The following is a 26,300-nucleotide window of genomic DNA, read 5'->3' as shown; positions in this document are numbered from 1 at the left end:
TCTTAAGCTTCACCTGCCTGGATGTCGGAGAAGGGAACGACGTGGTTTCTTTTCCATTCGGGTGGTCCCCCTCTGGAATAGCCTATCCGAGTCTACCATCCAAGCTGAGACACCCCACTCCTTCAAGGCTGGAGTCGACAGGGACTGGGAGAGGGCCGAGTGGAGGCTGGACTGGGAAGCTAAGCCAACATAATTACATCACTCACCACCAGCGAGAACTACAGGAGGATCTACCACCTTATCTCGCTGGCAAATGCGATTTAAGGTAATTTAAGGTAAAATTTTTCTATTTTAGACCCTGGATTTAGTCCTGAAAATGCATTACCTGACTCCACTAGCCAAGCATCTACAATAGCAAGATGTTCCTAAAATAGAATTTAACAATTTCCTAAAAAGGAACAAGCCATTACCTTAAGGGTATCTTCACTAGCTCAAAACAAAACTTTCTATAGGAAATGACTAATATATTTGGAGAGTGCATAAAAAATAAAATCGGTGGCAGTGGTAGCCTTCTTTACTGTTTTCTGGTGCCCTCATTCCTTGCTTTTTTCTTCTATTTGTACTATTTATTTAGAATATATTTGTCAATTTGGTCATGTATGGGTACCTTTTTCACATTCCCCCTAAAATTTGGTCATTGGAGCCCTTGTCACCTTGGGTCTCCCCCAAGATTTTACCCTAAAGTGGCCCCTGTCCAGTGGAAGCATCTTTTGAGGATGCTAGTGACTGGATTCTTCAAATTCTAGCCTACCTAGCTGAGGCAATGAAAAAATAAAATGAAAGTTACCAATATTAAGTTCAGTAAAGGAATCTGGCACTGAGTTTAACCAAGTTTGAGGACCCATATTTCTCACTTCTTGAGGTCTCTAGGCCACCTGTCTTTGGGCACAACTGAGAGCTGTGTAAAACCTGAACCTAGTACAGACAAACAATACTCTCAGAAAATAAAAAGAAAGAAATCTTTTAGTATCTACTTAGCCTTTTTTAGTACCTAACACTATATGTAGCCTAGTAGCCTATAACACGTTGTTTGTTTAATTTTCCATGTCCTAGCAATTTAAATTTACGAATACTAGAGTACAGACTAAAGCGCTATCTAATAATTGAAACAATTTTTCTTGGAGGAAATTCCTAAAAAATTAAGAAGTGCTCAATGAATAAGGTGCGAAACGCTTTCCGAAACTATGGAAATATAACTAACGCTATGTTCTATGGATCTTTTTATGTTGGTGCAGAATTTTCACAGCAGACATTAAAAATATTTGTGGTAAGCGTTATTGACATCTAAGAATTTTTATTTAATTATGTTACGTCCACACTAGATTTCGAAGTGAGATTTTGTAAAACAATTCGAAACGCAAAATAGCGTCCAAAACATGGTTACCCGGTCGTTCCTGGTACTTTTACAGACAAATGTGCTCTATTTTGATATTTAACCCTATGATGGACATAAATGTTATTAAATGGCGTTGTCGGTAAAAGAAATGCCAAAACTCAAAGACTAGACGGACATAGCGTTTTTCAAGCTAAAACGGCCGTATTTAATACGCAAGAATATTGCGTCAAATTGTACAGATTGAAGATACTACGAAATAAATCGGAATTCCTTCTAGCTCATCTGAACGCTCACTTTTGAATGTTTTCCAATCTGAGATGGCTGATTTATGGCTAAGAGATTGTCTCAATGGCAAATTTTCTGACATCAAAATAGTGTACCGCCTTAACCTGGGCTTCCACTTTCCTTTTCAAATAATCTTTAAGACCGTGGCAATTTTTGGTAGAAAATTCTGCCAAAAATTCGGGATTTGGTAGCATTTTCGATAAGACTGTGTATTTGAGTGATTTACGATTAGAGTGTTGTGTTCTGAAAGTTCAGAGACCAAATCTACAAGAGCCAGATGTGGTTCTGGAAAGAAAAGGGGGATTAAATCGATCTTATTTTGTTTAAGTTAGTTCAGTATCTAAAAGAACTTGGCAATCAGGCTGAAGCTCAAAGAATAAAGAAATGTACAAATTGTGAAACCTTGTGTAGTCGTATTTCATACTGATCTAAAAGCTATTTTGACTTAAGACATTTTCCTTCGGCAACCCCTGGTTATTTCCAGGGGCTTCATTAGGGGGGTGGGGAAATTATTATATATCCTATGCCCTTTTACTTTTGCCCCCCTCCCTCTACCCAATAAAATGCCCAACAAGATTCGCCCCTGCTTATTCCCACTCTCTCAAGCTCCGTACGACACTCTGCTAATTATTAAGTTAAAGACGGTGGAAGAAAAATCTAAACAAATTCCACACACTGGGTTTTTAACCATTGACTTTGAGTTGCGCTAATAAACTCTTTTTGCCGCCCTCCCTAAACAGTTATTCACGAACAATAAAGTAACAACGCAATGTTTAGCTCATTGGTGTTTATATAGCTGCAAAAAAGTATGAAAATTGACACAACTTATATATATATATATATATATATATATATATATATATATATATATATATATATATATATACTGAATCAAACAGTTCGTGGTAACGAACTGTAGTAAGGAGCGACCCGGCTCAATAGTAAACGAAACTCTAAAAAACACTATGTCGATGCTAAAAGATATATCAAACGAATCGGATTCTTATGTTGATTTTAAATATATAGGTTTCATCAAATTTAGTCATTGTCATCAAAAGTTACGACCCTGAGAAAATTTGCCTTATTTTGGAAAATAGGGGGGAACACCCCCTAAAAGTCATAGGATCTTAACAAAAATCACACCATCGCATTCAGCGTATCAGAGAACCTTATAGAAAAAATTTCAAGGTCCAATCTACAAAAATGTGGAATTTCATATTTTTTGCCAGAAGACAAATCACGGGTGCGTGTTTATTTGTTTGTTTTGTTTTTTTCCCAGGGGTCATCGTATCGAGCAATTGGTCCTAGAGTGTTTCAAGAGGGCTCATTCTAACAGAAATGAAAAGTTCTAGTGCCCTTTTTAAGTGACCAAAAAAATTGGAGGGCACCTAGGCCCCCTCCCACGCTCATTTTTTCCCAAAGTCAACGAATCCAAATTTTGAGATAGCCATTTTGTTCTGCATAGTCGAAAACCATAATAACTATGTCTTTGGGGATGACTTACCCCCTCCCCCCACAGTCCCTGGGGGAGGGGCTGCAAGTTACAAACTTTGACCAATGTTTACATACAGTAATGGTTATTGGGAAGTGTACCGACGTTTTCAGGGGGATTTTTTTGGTTTGGGTGTGGGGTTCAGGGGAGAGGGCTCTATGGGGGATCTTTCCTTGGAGGGATATTTCATGGGGGAAGAGAAATTCAATGAAAAGGGCGCAGGATTTTCTAGCATTACTATTAAAAAAATGAAAATATAAACATGAAATTGTTTTTTCAATTGAAAGTAAGGAGAAGCATTAAAAATTAAAACGAACAGAGATTATTACGCATATGAGGGGTTCTAAAAATACTTTAGCATAAAGAGCGAGGTATTTAGGAGGAGATGAATACTTCGCTCTTTATGCTAAATTATTTTTAGTAATTTCAACTATTTATTCTACGGCCTTTCTGATTCAGGGGCCATTCTTAAAGAACTGGGACAAAACAAGATTTAGTGTGAAGAGCGAGGTATTAACGAGGGGACCAACCCCCTCATGTATATAACCACAATATAAGAATATAAAAGTTTGTTACGTAAGTTAATTCTTAAGTTACGTATATTTTTTACTAATAAAATCGTTCGTTAAAAATTAAAACTTCTAGTTGGCTTTTTAAGTAACCGAAAAATTGGAGGGCAACTAGGCCTCCTTTCCCACCCCTTATTTCTCAAAATCGTCTGATCAAAACTAAGAGAAAGCCATTTAGCCAAAAAAACAATTAATATGCAAATTTCATTTTAATAATTTATGTACGGAGAGCCAAAATCAGACATGCATTAATTCAAAAACTTTCAGAAATTAAATAAAAAAAACAAGTTTTTTGAAATGAAAGTAAGGAGCGACATTAAAACTTAAAACGAACAAAAATTACTCCGTATATGAAAGGGGCTTTTCCTCCTCGACACCCCGCTCCTTGCGCTAAAGTTTGATTCTTTCTCGCAACTCTACTTTTTAAAACAATAAAAAAAATTAGCTTAAAGAGCGGGGCGTCGAGGAGAAAAAGTCCCTTTCCTATACGGAGTAATTTCTGTTCGTTTTAAGTTTTAATGTCGCTCCTTACTTTCATTTCAAAAAACTTGTTTTTTTTTTTATTTAATTCCATACAATAGATTATGCAGTATCTGCGTTTAATTCAGCCATTAGTCCCTCGCTGTTATTTAAAATGCAAAAAAAGAAGAATCATATTGCGAAAAGCAGTTGAAGCAAACTTTAAGAGACACAATGGAAGAAAAACGAAATCTCTTCGAAAAAGAAAATATCTATATATATAAATATAAGTTGTTTGTCTGTCTGTCTGTCTGTCCGCATATGACGTCTGAATTATTTCATCATATACCAATTCAAAAATGAAAGTATTCAAGCCGATGTAGCTGAGTTGGTAACGCGTTATGTTCCAGGTTCTAGGTTCGAGAGGTTCCAGGTTCGAACCTTGACTTTAGTATTAATACAAAAGAAGAAAAAATTAAAAAAAAGGTAAAAACTACAAAAAAAACTAAAAAAAACTAAAAAAGCTAAAAAAAAAGGTAAAAACCTAAAAACTAAAAAAGAAAAATAACGACTTACGCGCGCGGGGGGGCTTGGGGGGTGCGAAGCGCCCCCACCAACTAGGTGTTGGGGTGGCGCGAAGCGCTGTCTGTCTGTCTGTCTGTCGAGTGACGCCATTATAAGTCCGCATATGATGTCTGAATTATTTCATCATATACCATTTCGAAAACCAGAGTATTCAAGCCGATGTAGCTGATTTGGTAATGCGTTATGCTTCAGGTTGTAGGTCCGAGAGGTTCCAGGATCGAACCTTGAATACAAAAGAAGAAAAAAACTAAAAAAAGGTAAAAACTACAAAAAAAAACTAAAAAGAAAGAAAAACTAAAAACAAAAAAAATTGTTTCATCATATACCAATTCAAAAACGAATGTATTCAAGCCCGAAGTAGCTGAGTTGGTAACGTATAAATGACGACCGGGACACATGGGATGTTCGATTAGCAATCATCATCAACAAAGCTCAGGGGCAATCATTAGAATCATGAAGTATAGATCTGCATACGGATTGTTTTTCCCATTGACAATTATATGTTGCATGTTCAAGAGTCGGTAAACCTGACAATCAATTTATATGCACAGACAATGGGACAGCGAAGAATGTTGTATATTCGCAAGTTTTACGTAGTTAAAAACATGTGTATATCTATCTATATTCACAGGTGGGACACAGGGACACAACTACAATGGCGCGTACCTAATATGGCGCGTAACGACTTACGCGCGCGGTTCAGAAAATTAACGATATAATTGTCAGGTATATTTTGGTATCCATAATTTAACTCCTCCTTTTGCGTACATCATAGCCCTTTTAAGTTGTATAACACCATAGAACCTGAGATAACATGACATCATTTTCGGGGGGGGGCACGAAGTGCCCCCACCAACTAGGTGTTGGGGTGGCGCAAAGCGCCACCCCAACAGCTAGTATATAAATATATATATATATATATATATATATATATATATATATATATATATATATATATATATATATATATATATATATATATATATATATATATATATATATATTTATATATATACATATATATATATATATATATATATATATATATATATATATATATATATATATATATATATATATATATATATATATATATATATATATATATATATATATATATATATATATATATATATATATATATAATATATTCTTTATATATTGCGATAATTCCGATTTTATAATATTCCGATTTTATTCTTTCAAGTTTAAGGACCCTGAATGGAGCAAATATGATTTTGCAGCCATAGGAAGATTTGCTGTAATTGGCATGGGGGTAAACCCACATATCCTATATAGATGGTAAGCATAATTTTTAACTTTATAGCCCGGTAAATATGGGGTCTAAAACGTAACTTTTACGGTAAAATAAAATAATTTCTACAAGATATTGTATAGCAAATAACGACGAAGACCACACGCCATTTCCATCATACAAAAAAGGAGAAGATAATGAGGAATTTATGAAGCAAGTAAATAACACGGTTGTATAATCTATTCGAAAATTTAGGCTACATGGTAATTAAATACACTTATGATATTTATATGCTATCTAATACACGGCTAGATGATTTTATGATATAATATTCATTAATTTAATACACAAAAAATAAAATCAGGAGCCAATCAAAATAAACCCACTCCGAAAAGAAACTAAATAAAAAAAAACTAGTTTTTTTTCAAGTGAAAGTAGGGAGCAATATTAAAACTTAAAATGAACGGAAATTATTATCAACTCCTCCCTGTTCGGGAGGAGTTGACCCCTCCTCCCTAATCAAACGAATATATTGTTTCAGGAGTCGTTCTTAAAAAATTTGGACATAAATTCGAACTTCAGCGTAAAGAGCGAGGTGTTGAGGGATACGTAACAATATCTTTTCGTTTTAAGCTTTAATGTTGCTCCTTACTTTCAGTTGAAAAAACTTGTTTTTTGTTTAATTTCTGATCGTTTGTTAAATAATACCAGGAGATCTGGCTACGCCTTGACGGGAAATTCCCTCCTCCCCACGGATATATTCTCTAGACTCGTAATTCCCAACGTGGGGCACACGCCCATCGGTGGGGCATGGGAATATTTTGCTGAGTCATACGCAGGACCAATACCCTTCGACTGGCAATACTCTAGAGCCGTAATTCCCAACGTGGGGCACAGACCCCACTGGTGGAGCAGTGCAGTATTTTTGTGGGTCATGGGCAGGACGTGCGCCCTTCAGGTGACTATACTTAGATGCTTAATTTCGAAAAAAAAAAATTTATACGGATGACGTTACATTTAAATGCATTTAAAGAGCAAAAAAGGTATATGATATTATTGCAACGACGTCATGCATTACACGAAAGGTGTTGCATAACAAAAACTTTCATTTGCATAAAATAAACATAGAGGACAACTCGAAAAACGATACCAAGTTAATTTCCTTTTAATCTTCCTTCAGGTGAATACACGTAAAATTTTGGGCAAATAATTTAAATATCAGGAGAGGGAATCAGAGTTTTAGAATTGCCTGGGTGGGGCATGGCCCAAAATCGGTTGGGAACAAGTGGTCTACATGAAAAGAGATGAGATAGTAATTCCTACATCTCTCCCCCGCCCGCACAAATACCCATACCTTTATATGTGTGAAGGCCCATGGAGAGTTAGGTAATTTAGGTCTTTAAATGGGTCTTTCAGGCGCGTGATACCCCCCCCTCCTCCTCTCTGAACAATACCCTACCCATTAAAAAAAATCACGTGCTAGCCAACGGTCTGTGTTGTGCAGGTACCGATCTCCTGATTCAATGCCTTCGGTCGGGAGGGCAATGCGTGGTAGGGGGCAAATCATCTGACGCTTCCCGTGTTTCATTTTAAGAAATAAAATTTTATCTGTTAATATTATAATCTTTCGGCTGTACCCTAAAAGGCTTTCGATAATTGCTAACCATTTCATATAATGATTTGTGGTCCAAATAATTTTATATGTCTCATATATGAAAATTGTATCAGTTCCAAGTGGGTCCGATTCCTTTTATAAAACCCTAGTTGAAATGCCACTATTTTCTTGTTTAACTTGTTTAAAAATATTTGATTCATGATAAAAAAAAAAAAAAAAAAAAAAAAAAAAAAAAAAAAAAATGGAAATCCAGTTTTTGGTGAAAAAGGCCTTCATATGCAGTTATGGGTTGTTTTTTTTGTTTTTTTTTTAAATTTTACGTACCGGAGGTGTACATTTAACTAATTAGTTTTGTACACAAAGTTTACTTTTCTTATTTTACTGTGACTTTTTTCTTTATAAACTGTTATTACAAACTTTTTTTTCTTAGACCTTTCTTAGGGTTGTCTCAAAATTACCCAATTTTTAGCTATAAATCTTCTTTACAAGGATTTTATCTTTGTTTAAAAAAAATAAGTTTCTAGGCCTCGAAGATACTTCTCCAGTTTTTTAAGATGGCGTCCGTACCACCGCACATTAGATAACGGCGCTATCGAGGTTATTTTATTCATTTGCTTTGAGAGGTTATACGTATTGTTTGTTAAACTTGTTGATTTTAAAATTTTACGTATATCTATTGACACGATGAGACTATTTCAGAAACCTAATATTGTCCTGATCTTAAGCAGTAGAATTCTTCTACTCAAGAGACTAGTTTATACTATGAAATTAGTTTTTTATTATACATAAATAAACTTGAGTTGTAATACAAACTAACAAGAACACTGAGCTCGACGGGTAGAGGAGCTTACAATGTTGGGGTTGCGGGTTGTCTGAAAGAGAGAGGAGGAGAAACAAAAAAGGTATTAAATATCAAGGTTTTAAAAAATATAAATAAACTAGGAATATATATAAAACACAAATATATATAAAACCAGGAAGCGAAAAACCAAATTTCTAATCCAAAATATTTGATTTACTTGCTGATGAGAGATTGAATCTATGTCGATATCCTAGATTACATGATCCTACTTCGGAATCCGAGTATCAGCCACTGAAGATTATTGCACTGAATTCTAAACCACCACAGTCTAATTTCGAGCAGGACACTCGGGAGGGCAAACCACTTGTAGCGAAGATCGCTGAATTTCCATATCCAAAATAACGAGCACGTTTAAAAAAATGCTATAACCTAATAAAAATATAAATTTATTTATTTTATTGAACTTCAAAATTCGAGAGTATAAAAAAATTTTCATTGGCATAAAAACACCTCAAAACGAGGACGAATCAAAAAAGAATACCTGGTTAATGGCCTTTTAAGCTTCCATCGGGTGAACACGCGTAAAATTTTGGGTAACAAAATCTAAATATCATGAGGGGGACATCGGGGTTTTAGAAATGCATGGGTGGAGCATGGCCCAAAATTGGTTGGGAACCACTGCTCTAGACAATTCAATCCTGGTGAAAATTTACCCCGGACAATAACCCTTACCATCTTCATAAAATTGAAAATGCGTAAAATTGAGTCGGCAAAGAGAAAGCAAGACATACGACGAATTTCGTATAGGAACTCAAGTGTAAAATTTTCCTTGAAAAATTCCCTTCCCGGAAACTTCCCATCCCATGAAAATTATCACCATGGAAAATACCACCATTAGAAAATCTCCCCCCCCCCCCGAAAAATGTAAGCATAATTGCCAATAACAAATACTATAGGTAGAAAAATAGGCAAACTTAGTAACTTAAGAGACCTTTCCCCAGGGGCTATGGGGGGGGGGGTCATGGTGTCTCCAAAGGCATAGTTATTCGGCCTTTCCATTATGCTGAAGAAAACGTCTATCTCAAAATTTTGATCGGACAATTTTGAGAAAATTGGTATGGTATGGAAGGGGGCCTCTTCAATTTTTTTTGTCACTAAAAACAGGCACTAGAACTTCTAATTCCGTTAGAATGAGCCCTCTTCGATATTCTAGGATCACTTGGTCGATACAATCATCCCTAGAAAAAAAAACAAGTAACCAAACACTGATAGATGGCACTGGTTGACGTTTTGCAGCGTCCCAGAGACCATCTAGGTTTAGCTTAATTGTGCCTGTTTCACAATCAAACGAAAGGATGCTGTTTATTATAAAATTATTAACACTCCTAAGTTTGTCCAATGTGTGTGCCATGCCATTGAAATATGATAAAGGAGCCTTAAATGGACTGTTTTCACCTGAGTAGCTGTGGCGCCATCATTTTTTGCAAAACTTGTAGCATTAAAATAGCTTGGAAGGTCACCAGATGACAGACCACTGCCCCAGGAGCTCCTGTCTAACTGTTAGAAGCGGAAAAGATGCCGCAAGCATGGCGGCACACGAGGTCAGCGAATGATCTCAGTTACCGTGTCATTAATAACAACCAGTCATGCTCCAATAATCGAACCCCGCCATTGTATCCTTTTGAGATAGACTGCTCAACAAATGCCAATATGCCATCTCCCATTCCTTTCAATAGAGCTCCGATATGTTTGTCTAGTAGTAATCAGCGCCACCTATTAAGGTCAATGACTTTAAATTCGAAAAACAGAGTGCCAAATTTTCTCGTTATAAACTGTCAGTCATTATGTAACAAAATGGAGAATTTGAAGTTATCGTCCGTCAAAACAGTATCCCATTTATCGCAGTTACAGAAACGTGGAATTTTGATAGGTCATCAAGTCATATGTCAGGCTACGAAGTTTTCCTGAGCACACGTGCTGATTGAGGTGAACATAGACTAGGTGGAGGTGTTGCCTTGTACATACGGAAGGGTATCCCCTGCAAATTATTACTGGAATTATTTGATCCAGCTCATGAAGTAATCTGGGCTATTTGCAAACCAAAATCTCTTCCCCTTCATTTTTTTGTATTATAGTCGCTTCAGTACATTTCTCGGAAAGTGCCAGAAACCGGGGTGACTTGGCTTTCCACCTCCAAACGAATATTGATCACCTAAGAAGCATAAAGTAGCCCAGCTGTTGTTATAGGAGGAGATTTTAACCAGACCAAGAAGATTTCGTTGTCATCATGTTTGTCTTTAAAACAAGAAATGAAATGTTTGTCTTTAAAATGAAAGCCCAGGAATGAAACAAATTGTCCGTGAAGCAATTGAAAACAAACTAAATTTAAAAAATGATGCATCCTTAAATATAAAAAGTTTTTCAAGAAAAAGTAAGGAGCAACATTAAAACTCAAAATAACAGAAATTATTCTGTATATAAGGGGGATTGCTGCTCTTCAATAACTCGCTCTTTACGCTCAAGTTTGACTTTCTATCCCAATTCTTTAAGAACGACTCATGAATCACAAGGGCCGTTTAATTAGAATGATAAGTTTTTTTTTTAATTTTAATAGAAACTTTTGTCAAAGAGAAGATCAGCAGGGTAATGCAGGTCAAGAAGACCAAAGTCTGAAGAATCCTCGCCATTAGTATAGCTTAACAAGAGATTTTTTTGGCAATTGTCTCTTAAGTGTGATAATATCAGATACGGCCTTTATAAATGACTGTGATATTAGATGACCCCTATAGCAAGGCAGATTTGTTACCGTCTAAGACGCTCGGCGTTTGTCTGAAGCTTATGTTGATATTAAAATTTAAATTAGGTTTTTCTATAAAAAAGGTCGAAGCGAGCAAAAAATTTGGGCAGAAAGAAGCGGATGAACAATAGAGTACCGAAAATAATGATTTAGCCAATCTATACTAATCGGTTGCACACTGTTTGCCACGAACGTGTTTTTTTTAACCTTTTTCTTCTGCCCCCCAGCTAATGCATATAAAAAAAATATTTTTATTACAAAATTATATTGATGAACGAAAAAAGTCAAGAAAATATGGAATTTTTTTCAGGAGGGGGGCAACAAGACCACCCCCCCCCCCCCCTGTGTACACCCCCGGGCTTGTGACGCACTATTTGATGAGACAGTAATTGAAAGTAAGAACAGGGACCACCTTTGTCATTTGGCTTCTGTGCTTCCAAAATCGAACTTCGAATCTGCGCTTCCATGCTTCCAAGATCAACTCCGATCCCGAACTCTCAGATTCGGGTCAAATTTTCTGTTGGTCCAATTTCCGTCACCTATGCCATCTATCTATTTGAAACCCATTCACCTGTCCAATCTATCTATTTGATACCCATTCATATGTGCCATATACCATTCGTCTGTGTCATCTAACTACCGAAAATACATGTAGCATTTCTGTCCTTCAAACTCTTCAATGGGTTGTGCCATTTGCAGTAACAACTGAATAATAAGCTTAAACTGTTAGCTATTTTGGCAAATTAATTTTTTCTACAATTGAAGAGAATATATAGATTTAAAACGATGAAAATGTCGAAAAAACTTGTTGCATGTTAAACCGATAAAAGTAAATTGGTTCTTAAAAATATACTGATGTTATTATTATCATCATTGTAATGAGCGGACGTATAAAACTGAATCGTCGCTTAGATCATAAAGGTCCGATGCCTTCACACATGGAAAAAATAATATTCAAAAGCACCAGTAGTTTTCCAAGAAAATTTGACAGCAATAGCTATTGGTCTACTGTTATTGAAAAAACTGAAACATTTCTCTCTTACTGAAGCTTGGGGGACTCTGCCCCCAAGATTTTTCTGGTGCCCTTATTTGTTTTTTTCTCTTTTTTTACCCTTTTTTAAAATAAATTTATCAATTTGGTCTATTGCTGGTGCCCTTGTCACATTGCCGACCCCCCTCCCCCAAGATTTTGTTCTAGATCCACCTGTGCTTTTTACTAATACTGAAAAAATAAATTCAGGTTATTTGAGGTGTATTTGATTCACAATGCTGTAATAAAAGAAACGCTGTTCTAAATACATTTTCTGTTCAGTAAAGGAAATACATGACTCTAGCCTTAAAAGGGGTGGCGACTACACATTTATTTAAGGATAATTCTGCTGTTTGTTTTAAGTTTAGGTTAATTCACTGGAGCCTCTGTTCTTTCAAGTTCTTCATTCTTTGAAGCTCTACTAGATTAATTTATTGTATCCGTTATTTATTTATGATATGTTGTTTAATATTATATTTTTAGTATTAGGTTATTGAATACAGTCTAACGTATTTTCGTATTGACTTTTTTTGTTTCTATCTATTAATCTATTCATTTAATCTAATTCATTTTCATACTAACTTGTTTTGTTTCTTATTGATTGATTATTAGATCATTTATTATTTGTTTATTTCAATCTAAATTATTTTGGCATTGATTTTTAATTTGTCCTATACTTTTTATATAATCGTTTTTGATTTGCCTATATTAACATCTCGATGCGAGTGCGCATGTCTCTGAACTTGGGTGTTATTTTTCCTTTTGTCAAGTCTTAGTAGTGGTTTGAAATTTTATTTATGAATCTACTTCATACTGGTTATTTTTCTGTAGAAATTATAAGAAAGCTTAATTGGCCGAGAATTGATCTTTTGCACTAGTTGAAAACATATTAATGAATGAAAGAGATATGTCAATTAGAAGTTGTAAAGCTTGATAAAAAAAAAATAAATAAAAATAAAAATAAAAATGTACATCAAGTCTGCAATAGACTCACAAGAATTCATGTCTCCAAAAATTATGGTTTCTGAAGTAATACTTTTTAAGCAGTGAAAAAATTGATTAATCGTGTTCCTAAATAAAAAAAAGCGATTTTTCAATTGAAAGTAATCTAAAATTTATTACAAAATATGGCATGCATTAAATTAAGTAAAACAAAGGAATATTGACAGGAGACAAATATTAACGCTCATGTAAGCATACTTTTAAATGATGCTAATTTTGTTTTAACATAAAAAACATAATATTTGATACGCGTACTTCAGCTAATAGAAGAAAACAGAGAATAAAATGCGTTCCTATCGTGTAACCCTTTGTGGGGGGAGGGGTATGAAGCTTTTTGCTGAGTAGGGGATAAAATCACATAAAACGGGCCGTCATTTTTCCATTTTTTCAAGAACACTGAACAATAGAGTTGTTTATCATATATTCCCTCCTCGGGGTGAGTATGCATGCCTTTAAACTTAAATATTGTTTCTTGATTTTCAATATTTGTTTCATACTCGAGTTATTTTCTATTAAATACAAGAAAGCTTAATTAGCCAAGAGTTCAAACTTTCCAATTAAAAGGAAATTGACATCGAAATTTCCAAAATGTCCATAGATTAGAATGTAACATGTCTACTAATATTTGGCAGCAGAAAAAAATACGTATCGAGATATGTTTCCACTCTTCTTGAGATTACGAAGGGTTTTACCAATATACAAATGATTTTTTTATTTTTTTCTCTTTATTTTTTTTTTTTTTGTTTCTTTCTGTATGTTTTTTTCTGTTTTTTTTTTTAATTTTTTTCTGTTTTTTCTGTCTTCATTCTCCATTGCACTTCACTGGATTCTCATTTCACTATAATTGAAATAGCAAGTGTTTCATTATTATCATCCCTTCGGCATTTTGCCGTAAATTTTTCGAAATTAAGTTAAAATGACAGTGAAAAATGAGCCATATAGTACCATGAAGGCAAAGACATAATAAAGAAAACTGACCCATTTCTCTGGATGCTTAAATCACGCAGGCTTATCTTAGTCAAACAGTTCATGGTAACGAACTGTAGTAAGGAGCGACCCGGCTTAATCGTAAACGAAACTCTAAAAAACGGAATTTTGATGCTAAAAGATACATCAAAAGAATCGAATTTTCATGCTGATTTTAAATATATAATTTTCATCAAGTTTAATCTTTGTCATCAAGAGTTACGAGCCTGAGAAAATTTACCTTATTTTGGAAAATAGGGGGAAACACCCCCTATATTATTTACTTTACGCTAAAGTTTGACTCTCTACCACAAATCTACTTTTTAAAACAATTAAAAACATTAGCGTAAAGAGCGAGGGATTGCGGAGGGGACAACCCATTTCTTATACGGAATAATTTCTGTTCGTTTAAGTTTTAATGTCGCTCCTTACTTTTAGTTTAAAAAAAAACTAGTTTTTTCATTTAATTTTTACAAAATTTTTGAAGAAACTAAATTTCAGCTGAGGGAGGGCAAACTGGGGTCTGTAGGGGGAGTTGCACTCTCCTGTCCCAAAGCAAATCACGCCCCTGCTTAACATTAAGTGGTAAAATTAGCAACATGCAAAAAACACTGGCCTTTATGGATTCGGTATCTGGCATACGCTTAAGAAATGATGCAACTGGCTATTAATGGGACGGTTGATGCCAAAACAATCAACGAATGGAATTAAACCGCTCTTTTTTTTCTCTGTATAAGTTTTTTGTTTTATTCTTTTTTAGACGCATTTTATTTTAAGGTATAGATTCCTTGATTCTCGATGGCCTGGAAGGAGCTTAGTTGCGGTTGCTCGAAAGGTTCTCATGGATCAGTTTGTTTTGGCTCCACCTCATCTGTGCGGATTCTATACAAGTTAGTATAAAAGTAGAAATACAAGTTTTTATAGTTTTGAATACTATTAGCAAGAATAGATCTTTACTTACCGTTCATGAGCGTGCAGATAAAAGCATAACGACTCTAGGCAGACGTTAGTCTCAACGCCGAGCAGCGTCTGACATGAAATATAAGTCAAAGAGACATAACTCCCTTCCGACTGGAAAGGAGCGTAATCCCGTTATACATGAAATTAGCATACGACAGTAATATATAATGTCAGTAATATATACTGTAATTAATTTGTTGAGTTGAAAAATTTTCAACCTTCAAGTATAGACTTTATGATTGACCAATCAGAGTGAGGAAGCTTGAAATAGCAGTTTTCCTAGTTCGATGATGAATCCAAAAAAATAGGGGATAAAAACCACCATTTGCAAATCATAAGACGGAATTTTTGCCCAATTCAGTAATCGAATGTCCCCTGCCCCAACATAGAATCCCTGTTTATAATTTTTGGAGTATTTAGTATGGATTTTGTTGTCTCTTGTTGTTTATCCTGATTTGTTCTAATAAATGTCTCTCTCTCTCTCTCTAAAAGAAAAAAAAAATAACGGGAAAAATAAGCGAAGATACAGAACTTTGTCAATATGTTTTACGAACTCCATTTTCTTCCGTATTTACCGTTTTGTTTTCTGCTGGACCTAGATAACCAGTATTTCGCACCTTGAATTCTAATTCCTTCTTTAGCCACTTCCTTTTCTGCTGAATGTAGATACTAGTTTTTGTAATACACTGTATCAAAACTAGGGTTTGGCTGTAGAAAAGGGGCTAAATCTGTTTTTACCACCATAGATACTTGTTTGTATCCCAGAAAGTATAGCAGACAGAAGTAATCCATTTCGCCATCGGAAAAGTTGTTTTGAAATTAGGGGTAGTCCATCCTTTAATTAAAATTTATTGGAATAAACTTTTAAAGCTTTTAAATTTTTAAACTTTTAAATATTAAAAGTCAATCACATATACAATTAGCTCATGCCTCCTTGTTTCTGATTAATGACAAGTTCTGATGGTTATCTGATTTTATGAGGTTGTATATCAGAAAGTGTAGCAGATAAAAAAAAATGTAGCTTTAACTTTGCCATTGGACTCGCTGTGTTTTGGTTAAGGGAGATACAACCTTAACTAAAAACCTAATTTTTGTATATATATATATATATATATATATATATATATATATATATATATATATATATATATATATATATATATATATATATATATATATATATATATATATATATATATATATATATATACTAGGCTTGAGCAGAGGCACCATTTGCCTAGATTGCAACGAATTGCACCATTAGATGCACCAGATTGCACCATTTACCTAGGCTACAGGGGCACCATTTGCCGCTCCTCCACCCATAGATTTTAAAAGACACTTTTTTTGGTATTCTTGTTAGTTAAAAAAAATGAAAACCACAAGATTGCCCACCCAGAATTTAAGAATTTCTCTTCAATATAAAAGAAAAATTCTATCTCCCTTCCCCCCAGATTATCTGAAACGGTTCCCCTGTCCCGGACAGGTGCAGTAAAATTAATACTTCTCATTTCAATGTGTGACGTTTGGAATAAACATAGCTTAACGTGTTAAAAATCGTCCATAAATGGTATTAGCTGATACACTCCCCCCCCCCCCTTCCCCCTGTCTCTGTTAATGGCAGAATTTTATTTTCATTGGGAAATCTGATTTTTATATTTTTTTTTTTTTTTTTTTTTTAGTGATGAGTATAATGGAAGGCAAGGCAGACATTTTTGAAGAGTGCCGTGAGAAGTTTTTCCAAACATATAGGGTAAGTTATCTCCTAAGGTGATTTATTTTCTATGGTAAGCTATTTAAAGGTTAATCTCTTTTAAGCAGATGTTGTTGAAAAAATTGAAATATTTTTCAAGAAGAAGGCTTTCAAACATAGTAAAGAGCGATATTAAACCTATAAACGAGCAGACAAAGTCATGTCTGCTCGTTTATCAAACTTAAATCGAGCCATAGGCCAACATTATCTATAACCTTTATTATCATTCGTGCTGTAGTGAAAATATTATATTTTAAAGAGTTTTTTCATTATAATATTGAAAAATCAAATTTGCTCAAAATTTCAGGAATTTTTTAGTGTGTTTACTTGCTTAGACTTGGGTCTTCCAATGTCGGTTGGTGCATTAGGCAACAACGGTGCTTCTCCACAACAACCACTCTAGTGTTTTGAACCGAAGGGATAGCCTCGACAGCAGAGCATCTGCATCAAGAAAACGTCCAATGGACAGTTTACGTCAAACTGAATGATTCAGTTTACGTCAAACTGAATGTTTTACGTCAAAAAGTTTAAACGATACTTTAAAAAAGTTTAAAACGATAAAGTATTTGACGTAAACTGAAAGTTTACGTCAAACAACATGATTCAGTTTACGTCAAACTGAATGTAACAAATAACACTATGTATAAATAAAATTAAGATAATTGTTAATCCTTTAATCGTATTTGAAGTTAATTTTTGCATTTAGCAATGAAATATTTTAAACAATCAATCAAGTTTCATTAGCCTGATATGTAATAGATATTTATCAATGTTTTCTTTCTACCAGTGTCATTTTAACTTAATTTATGTAATGCCTTTTCTTTTTATACTGATTGAAAATGTACCTCAACGTTATTTGTCCGTCAGGTTTTGCCGATCCAATGTTTATGTCTATCCAATATGATCATAAGACTTATTGATCCCATTATATGTGATACCGGGCTAGAACTCGACACCCTGCATTGAAATGGTGAAAAGCTGGAGGGGACACGCACCTTCAGAAATCACGCAATCAGTTGGCGCGTGCCAAGCGGGATGGAAGTATGCTAAACGTGGCAGAAACTGTGCCAAGTGTGACGGAAACAGCTCCAAGCATGGTAGAAGTGTACTAAGTGTGGCAGAAACTGTGCCAAATGTAGCAGGAAACAGTTCTGGCTGAAGTCTGCAGAGTGTGGCAGATACTGTGTCAGGTATGGCAGGAGTGTTGTAAGTTTGGCAGAAACAGTTCCAATCGTTGCAGAAGTGTGCCAAGCGTGGCACAAGCCGCACCAAGCGTTTCCAGAAAAGTTCTAAGCGTGGCGGAAGTGTATCAAGCATGGTAGAAACTGTTCCATTGTGGGAACAGTACCAACCGTTGTAAAAGTGGGCCAAATTTTTTCTTTTTCTAAAAACAATTTTGGTTGCAGCACTTCAAAAGGCGTTATGCTATATTTTTATCGAATAAGTATAAACCTACCCTGTCAAAATAAATTATTTCGACCAATTGGTATTGATCCGAGTTCACATATCTTATTTCGATCTCAAGAGGATTAGCAGTTTTTTGTTCTCCAAAGTGCGCTATAAATTCTTTCCTAAAATATTTGAAAGTATTTTATGAATAGATTGAATGAAATGAATAGAAATGAATAGATTGAAAGTTTGAGCTTTTCGCCAAAAATATTACGAAAATCTTACGACATCTTAGACTAGATTGAAAAAGACAATTTTTTTTAAGCTACTATCGCAAGCCGAGAACAGACTTCAGTACCGTGGTAAGAAAACAAAAACAGAACGAAAATGTCAAAAGAAGGTTAAAAATAAAATAGACTTAAGATTGGTTAAAGAGTACAAAACTAAATAGACAGAATAAACAATTATTCGTAAAGCATAGATGACTTGTATTATGTATTCGTGTGTATGTGTAATATATATAATTTAATTATGTATTTCTGAAGTGGCCACGATATTTTTTTTTTCTGCTTTTGGCATGAAGATTTATACTGTACTATAAACACAGCTTTTAATTCTTGAAATGAACTTTCTTACCATTAACTGATGAAGATTTCTCAGGTCTAGGAAAAAGCAATGCTTGAACGTTTGCTTTGAATCTTAAAGCTGGGTATGATAAAGGTAGGCATAGCCTCGACATATGATATCTCAAGATAGGAGGGGTTGCAAACCAGGAATATTTCCCCTCCTTTGGAAAAAATACCCTTTTATAGTTTTTGTTGTTGTTTTTTTGTTCTTGTTTGATTATTGACTCTAAAGTGCGAATTTGGCCCATTTCTGCTCGTGATAGCCGCTTTTCAGTCATAAATGGTATCTTAAATATACTGTATAAAAATAGAAAATATATTTAAATTCAGGAAACATGCGAACTTTTTGGGAAACAAGTTTTTTTTGCCCTCATTCCTTAAAGTTTTGCTGGTTTATCTCCTCCATAAAATTTTTTAAGGGTGTTAAAGCTTAGGTAACAGTAAAAGTCTTGTGCAGAATAGGACAGGTTGAGTATGTATTAATTTCATCCTTTTGAGTTTTGATGAGGGATATGAACAACTACTCGAACCTTAATTGGACCATTACCATAGTCTGTCTCTTTTTCTCTGTATTTCTCTTCGAGTGGTAATAGTCCTTGATCAAATATTGCTTTTATTCCTAGGTCAGCTGCTCGTTTTGGCTGCCTGCCCAATCTGTTAGTTTCCTTTTAATGCCACCGCAGTATAGAGTGGCGTTTGTTGGCTGTTGCGTCTTCGTTTGGGCGAATGTCCTGTGCTGGTTTAAAAGAAGAAACATAGAAGAATTTAGGAATAATTAAAATATTAATTTTTGTAATCTACTCTAGTCTATCTACCTCGATTAAAAAGTATTAATCGTATAATGATATCTTTGACATTAAGAGCTAGAGTAAGTAGTGAGATGAATGACATGGATTTAACCGCAGACAAGAAAAAAAATCAATCAAGAAAGATTGCCCTTAATCTGGATATTTCCAATTTTTAGAATGGAAGGAATGCATAAATAGCAAAAACTAATGAGATTCTTACCTCAATTGCTACTACTGACACCTCACTGCAAACGAAGCCACTCGAGTCCAACGTAGCTACACGCGCTACTCCTCCGTCCCAACCTATTCAAAACCTCTCTCTTTACGACCTTCCAAGAAGTTCCAATTTCCCTTAAACTTCTCCTTACGATGCCCTCATACCCCATTCGGGGACAACTGGATTTTTGTTTGGCCACCCGAGTGTTTGACGACGAGAACAATCTTTGGAAATATGCCACCCTTCATCGGCAGAACCCGTCCTAGCCATATTGACTTTTCTGTCATTAAAAGCCAGATTGAACCACAGTTTTCATTTAGCTTTTAATTTGAAATGTGGTCGTTCAGGCAGGTATCCAAAACGAACTTTTGCGATTTTTTAGGAAAATATTTAATAAAATGTATTTCATAGTAACCATGCTTCATTATACCCATTCTACCATTCAGACCCATATTCGACCTTTGTCATCACTGCAGCTTCCGATTTTCTTATCTTGATTCGCAGGCTTAATTATCTCCTAATAATGCTGCCTATGTATTTGAAGCTGTTCAATTGATAGATCTTCTTCGTCCCCTCTTTACTCAACACCTCTTTACATTCGCGTATTCCCAGTCTTAGCACCTTAGTCCTCTTAAAATTGATTTACAAACCTATTCTTACACCCTGAACTTTTCCTTTTTTCTCTCTCTCCTGCTACCTGGGCACTGGAACATTTGGAACATTCTGTGTTCAAGGGCTAATTTGAAAGAAAATTACTACATCTAGTGATTTTTGTAATTATCCAAATATAATACTTAAATAAAACACACTGTTTTTTATTTTTTTAAACTGCATCTTCGTATTCAAAATTATTTTATATTGCCGCTTATAAAAAAAGAAAAATGAAAATAGATTATACAACCAAAATATATCACGAGCAATCTAGTACCTTACTAAGCGTTAAAGAATCTCAAGAGACCCAGAATTGTGCTAGTGAGCAACCTATTATATCTACTTAAGATGTGTACCTACCATGTTATATTTGTAATATTTTATCATTTTTAAGCATAATATTAATTTTTGTAATAAATAGACCAAACAAATTCTTTTACTACTCAGAATGTAACTAGAATGGAATGAAAAAAAACTGGAAATTGCTTGTATTTTTTTCTTAAAAGCTCTTTTCTTTCCTTTTTTCCTTCTTTCTAAAAAAAATAGAACTTTTCTAAATCAAATTGTCGCAAAAACAACTGAAAATTAGTATCAGTCAGAAAATTCGAAACTAATCTCTTTTTAATTCCCTGCAAAATTTTTATTTTGCAACTTAAGGCCTTCTGAAAGCTTCTATTAATGTATACGACACAAGTTTTTTTATTTTTCAAGACCAAAAATGAAAAGAAATAAACAAAATAGAGTACTTTCAAAAGTGTTTTCTTTTTTAAAACAAAAAACAGAGCTTCAAATATCTTGGGATTTTATTTCTGACTTGAATCCATTTCTTAATCAATTTTCCTTCCTGATGAGTTTCCTGCTTTTTTAATTGCTATATTTTTATGTTGTTTTTTTTCCTTTATTTCGTAAGGTCTAAAAACTGGGGTCGGGTCGTAACAAATAGCCAATTGGAATCGTCGTTGCTGAAAACCTTATGTAGGAAAATTGTTTTTTTGCATAGTTAGCATTGATGTGTTTCCTTTTCACCTTCACTGCTAGCAGAGCACTGGATTATCATAGAGAGCTGTTTAAGGGCTCATTTAAAAGAAAATTACTATATTTAGTTCCTTTTGAAAGTTATTCAACCTAATATTTGGAAACTGCATAGCCACTCCCCAATATAAAGGCGACACTTGAGGGCATGCCACCAAGGTTATAAATGGGCTGAAAGACCTTCCCTACGATGAAAGACTAAAAAAAAACTCAAATTACCCACTCTGGTGTACCGCCGCAGACGAGGTGACATGCTGCTTACCCATAAACTCTCTAATGACACATCTAGTCTCCTCAACCTGAATATGTCCTACCAATCCCATACAAGAGGCCATTCAAAGAAACTTCCTAAATGCCATGTGAACATGCGTCAAAACTTCTTCTCCGAAAGAATTGTCAACGACTGGAATTCCCTCTTCGAGTCTACAGTGTCAGCAGCCTCACCTATAACTTTCAAGAAGTCACTGGGTAGTGAGTGGTCATGCAGGAACTGGAAATACTGCTGGCAAGATCCAGATCAGTAACAGATGTCAGTCCTCATCACTCACAGAGAAACACAGATCCATTGGACCTTATCGCTCTGAATTGCGAATTAGGTAATTAAGGTAATATTTAAATTAAACATAGTTTTGACGAGAAATTGCATCTTCACCTACAAGATTATATAACGGATCTTTTGACATATATGATGTTATATTGACGTCATATCATTAATGCAGCGCATGATATTAAAATAAAATGTAATTTTTCAAAAAAAAATCTATTTTCAAGATGATAAAACACATTTATCTTTTGACTGAAGACGATATAGCATGCGTATTCCTTGAAAAATTACTTTTCTGTGGTATGGTTTCATATCTGAGCGATTCTGCTGTCTGACCCCTTGATTTTTTCTTTACTAGATTCCAAGTGATAAACAATTTAAAAAAAGACAGGCCTTTCAAATTTATTTCCTTAATCTCAAATCTATTTGTAAATTCTTGGAAATTTACATAATTTATGGAAATACTCCAGGGGATATGAGGTTCGAGTCAATCCTATTTAAAGAAACCCCTTTTCAAACTATCTTCGAGGAACGTCCAAGAATATGCTGGTCGTTCTTCTTACCAATATCTTAGGGACGAATGAGGTCATTAAGCTAAAACTTTCAGGGCATGTTTTAAAGTGATCGGAGGGCAGCCATACTCTGCTTTACTTGCCGTATTTAAGTTTAAAGCGTGCCGAGTAAGCTGCTCAAAGAGTTAATTCAAAGAGAAATTTTAGTATAAATCCTACAATGGCAGAAGAAACAGCCGAGGAAGCAGCTCAAAGAGTTAATGCCAAAAGGCTTGCGGCTAATAGAGAAAGTAAGAAAAGAAAGCGTGCCGAGGAATCACAACAACAGCGTGAAAACAGGATTGCGTCTCAAAGAGAAATTACCAAAAGAAAGCGTGCCAAGGAATCACAAGAGCAACCTGAAAATTATCGCCTGGCACTCAGGTACAGCCCAGTAAATGATTACAGCTTGAGTAGATGTGGTCAAATCGGGACTAAATTTTAATTTGTTAATTTTTGTTAATTAATTTGTTAATTAATTGTTAATTTTCATTAAAATTTGTCCCTATTGCAAGGCCTTGAATTTTAACAGTGAGACAATGGGAATGTGCTGCGCCTCCGAAAAAGTTAAACTTCCTCAACTGGCTGCACCACCAGAGCCATTGAAGACTTTGCTTACTGGAACTACGTCAGAATCTAAGCGTTTTTTGTTAAACATCAGAAAAACTCATGTTTCCAAATGACGTCGTTTGGTGCCCAAATCGAAAATCAAGATCAATTTATGCCTACTTTCAAAGTAAAAGGGCAAATTTATCATAGAGCAGGGTCCCTTCTACCATTCTCAGGCAAGATTCATAAATTTTTACAACTGTACTTCATCAGTGAAGAAATTCTGAATTGAATGCACGTTGCGAAATTTCTCCCGGCGTTGAAAGGACTATTGTTTCCCAATTGCAACATCTTTTCCACGAAAATAATAATTTAGTGTGTCTGTTCAAAACAGCAATCGGTTTGATGCCTACTGATACGCATAAAATTGTTATTTCCGCTGACAAAACGCCTACTGGCCAACATGTGCGTAGATACAATGCTCCAACTATCGACGAAGTGGCAATTGTTATGGTCGGTGATCAGTTTTTACCTCGAGATATTATTCTTCATAAGCAAAACGCTCAGTTGGTAAGAATTGCTGAAACTCATCGAAAAGAAAAAAGAAAAACTAAAAAATAAGAAAAGAAAAAACTAAAAAAGAAAAAAACTAAAAAAAGAGGAAAAAACTAAAAAAGAAAACAAATTAATAAAAAGAAGAAACTAAAAAAAAAGAAAAACTAAAAAAGAAAAAAACTAAGAAAAGAAAAAACTAAAAAAGAAACTATATCTATATACAGGACACAGGGAATATAAATGAGACCGGGACACTCAAAGAGAAATTACAGACCGGGAGACCGGGACACAAATGACGACCGGGACACCGGGAATATAAATGAAGACCGGGAAACTCAAAGAGAAATTACAGACTGGGACACCGGGACACAAATGACGAGCGGACACAGGGAATATAAATGACGACCGGGACACAGGGTATGTTCCATTAGCAATCACCATCAACAAAGCTCAAGGGCAATCATTAGAAAAATGCAGTATAGATCTGAATACGGATTGTTCTTCCCATGGACAATTATATGTTGCATGTTCAAGAGTCGGTAAACCTGACATTCTATTTATATGCACAGACAATGGGTAAGCGAAGAATATTGTATATTCGCAAGTTTTACGTAGTTAAAAACTGGTACACAGGGACACAACTACAATGACGCGTAACTAATATGGCGCGTAATGACTTACGCGCGCGGTTCAGAAAACTAACGATATAATTGTCAGGTATATTTTGGTATCCATAGTTTAACTCCTCCTTTTGCGTACATCATAGCCCTTTTAAGTTGTATAACACCATAGAACCTGAGATAACATTACATCATTTTCGGCATATGAGCGTCATAGCAGCGCAAATATCATGACGTCATTTTCCTTTATAAAGACGATTCCTCAAATTTATCCCCAATTTTGTAAAGACAATAAAACAAGAATTTGTGTTCGTAATGAGTGACGACATATATGACAATAATCGAAATAACTTTTTCCCATGTTCTTCCTCACTTCGTATTGGAGGAGATCAAGGGGGGCTATCATCCTATGAAAGGCAGTGTGTAGAGTGTATTGAAGCTGAAGACTATGAGGAAGAGTCCAAAACTGAAAGTGAAAGAAATTCTCAGGAGCTGTGGAACGTATTCCACGAATCTGCTATAGCTATAGCTCAATTATATAAAGATCGCTGCCAAGGTGCAGTCTTATGGATGTCTTTTCAGAATGCTGCAGAAACAGTGACAGCTCTTTATAAAGTGTCAAATGACTCAATTCGAATATCAAAGGATAGAGGGATCGAAGTGGGATATCAGCGACGAAACAAGGAAATAGCCCAATGGGCAAAAGGGAAGAGGCGCAATATCAAGCGGGATGAGCTGTTCAGCTTTTTGGCAGGAAAACCCTATCCCCCATCTTATTCATCCTCTAGGATACATCCATCAAGAAATAGTCCAACTGAAAGCCGAGAAGCACTAGGGTTATGTGTTAAAAGTTTCGCTGCTTCGGGGTCGACTTCTCCATCTGATACAAATCTTCAAACTTTTAAAGAAGCCTTAAGCTTGGCTACTGTTACAGAGTATCCCGTTTCTGGTCGTCGTAAAAAGCCGCCCATGAGTTCTGACCTGGTGTCTTTTATTGCAAAAGAATTTCAGCGAAATGGAAAACGTCGTGGTAGCACATCTCCAAGAAGTGATAATACGATGGATTGCAGCCCTACGCATAAAAGACAACGTTTTTATTGAATATGAGCTATTTTAGTTTTTGGTTTATCGGTTTTTGCATTTGACGTTGTATAACCATGCGGATATGTGCTTCAAGTTCAAGTTCCTCTTATTATCAATATCCATCCATTAATAAACAAAAATATCCCAAAGGGCTCAATGGCCCGTTATTTGAAAAAAAAAAACAACAAAACAAAACATAAATAACTATTAAATACATTCACACTTAAAATATATTTAGAGTCTACTCACCAATCCTCACCCGAGTACAACCGGTCTCCGCACCACCTACTTACAAAAAAAAATAATAATAATATATATATATATATATATATATATATATATATATATATATATATATATATATATATATATATATATATATATATATATATATATATATATATATATATATATATATATATATATATATATACATCGAGGATCCAACACTCACACCACCCAAATCTAAATAATTAAATTCAATCTAAATAATTAATTAAATAAATTAAATCTTGATAACTAAACAACATAAATAACTGATCAATATTATAATTTAATTTATTTTTTTTTTAATTAAAAAATTCTTCAACCGTTTCTTGAAGGAGCCTATGGTACAGGACCGTCGAATCCCAACAGGAATGGAATTCCAGGCACGTCCGACAGCAGCTATCAGACCAAAGTCCGAGCGCACTGCAGGGGTGGATGGCACAGGCACATCATCCTTGTTTCTAGTTTCATAAGGACTGACATTTCGAACAATTTCAAAAAGCCCGGAAAAACTTGATGGAA

General features: G+C 34.9%; 3 protein-coding genes across 6 annotated transcripts in view; 2 read left to right on the top strand and 1 right to left on the bottom strand.

The window, feature by feature from the left end:
- LOC136039263 (single-minded homolog 1-like) overlaps positions 1-1,302 on the bottom strand; it is a 116,054-nt gene extending 114,752 nt beyond the window's left edge. For 2 of the 3 annotated variants that reach the window (XM_065722834.1, XM_065722835.1), the window contains exon 1: positions 992-1,106. The gene's annotated coding sequence lies outside the window, so the exon portion shown is untranslated. Of the gene's footprint in view, positions 1-991; positions 1,107-1,201 lie in introns of those variants that run through there. The other variant, XM_065722836.1, reaches the window with a different exon arrangement.
- LOC136039265 (mpv17-like protein) lies at positions 1,079-19,757 on the top strand. Of its 2 annotated transcripts, none has more exons than XM_065722841.1 (5): positions 1,079-1,267; positions 5,934-6,028; positions 14,971-15,083; positions 16,836-16,906; positions 19,545-19,757. In XM_065722841.1, the coding sequence occupies exons 1-5, from the start codon at positions 1,154-1,156 to the stop codon at positions 19,698-19,700; spliced, it is 549 nt and encodes a 182-aa protein (XP_065578913.1). In that variant the 5' UTR covers positions 1,079-1,153; the 3' UTR covers positions 19,701-19,757. The 2 variants fall into 2 exon arrangements, with proteins under 2 accessions (XP_065578913.1, XP_065578914.1); XM_065722842.1 differs by having other exon boundaries at positions 1,085-1,162.
- Positions 19,758-24,716: 4,959 nt separating this feature from the next.
- On the top strand, positions 24,717-25,423 carry LOC136039036 (HUWE1-associated protein modifying stress responses-like; the record flags this gene model as incomplete). The annotated part of the gene is given in 1 exon segment (XM_065722534.1): positions 24,717-25,423. A coding segment is annotated over 1 exon segment (680 nt), but the record flags the coding sequence as incomplete, so codon positions are not given.
- Positions 25,424-26,300: the final 877 nt, after the last annotated feature.

Source organism: Artemia franciscana, chromosome 19, assembly GCF_032884065.1.
Source record: "Artemia franciscana chromosome 19, ASM3288406v1, whole genome shotgun sequence".
Lineage (NCBI taxonomy): Eukaryota > Metazoa > Arthropoda > Branchiopoda > Anostraca > Artemiidae > Artemia > Artemia franciscana.
The sequence above is the reverse complement of the archived record's forward strand: the minus strand, read 5'-3'. Positions and strand labels throughout refer to the sequence as shown.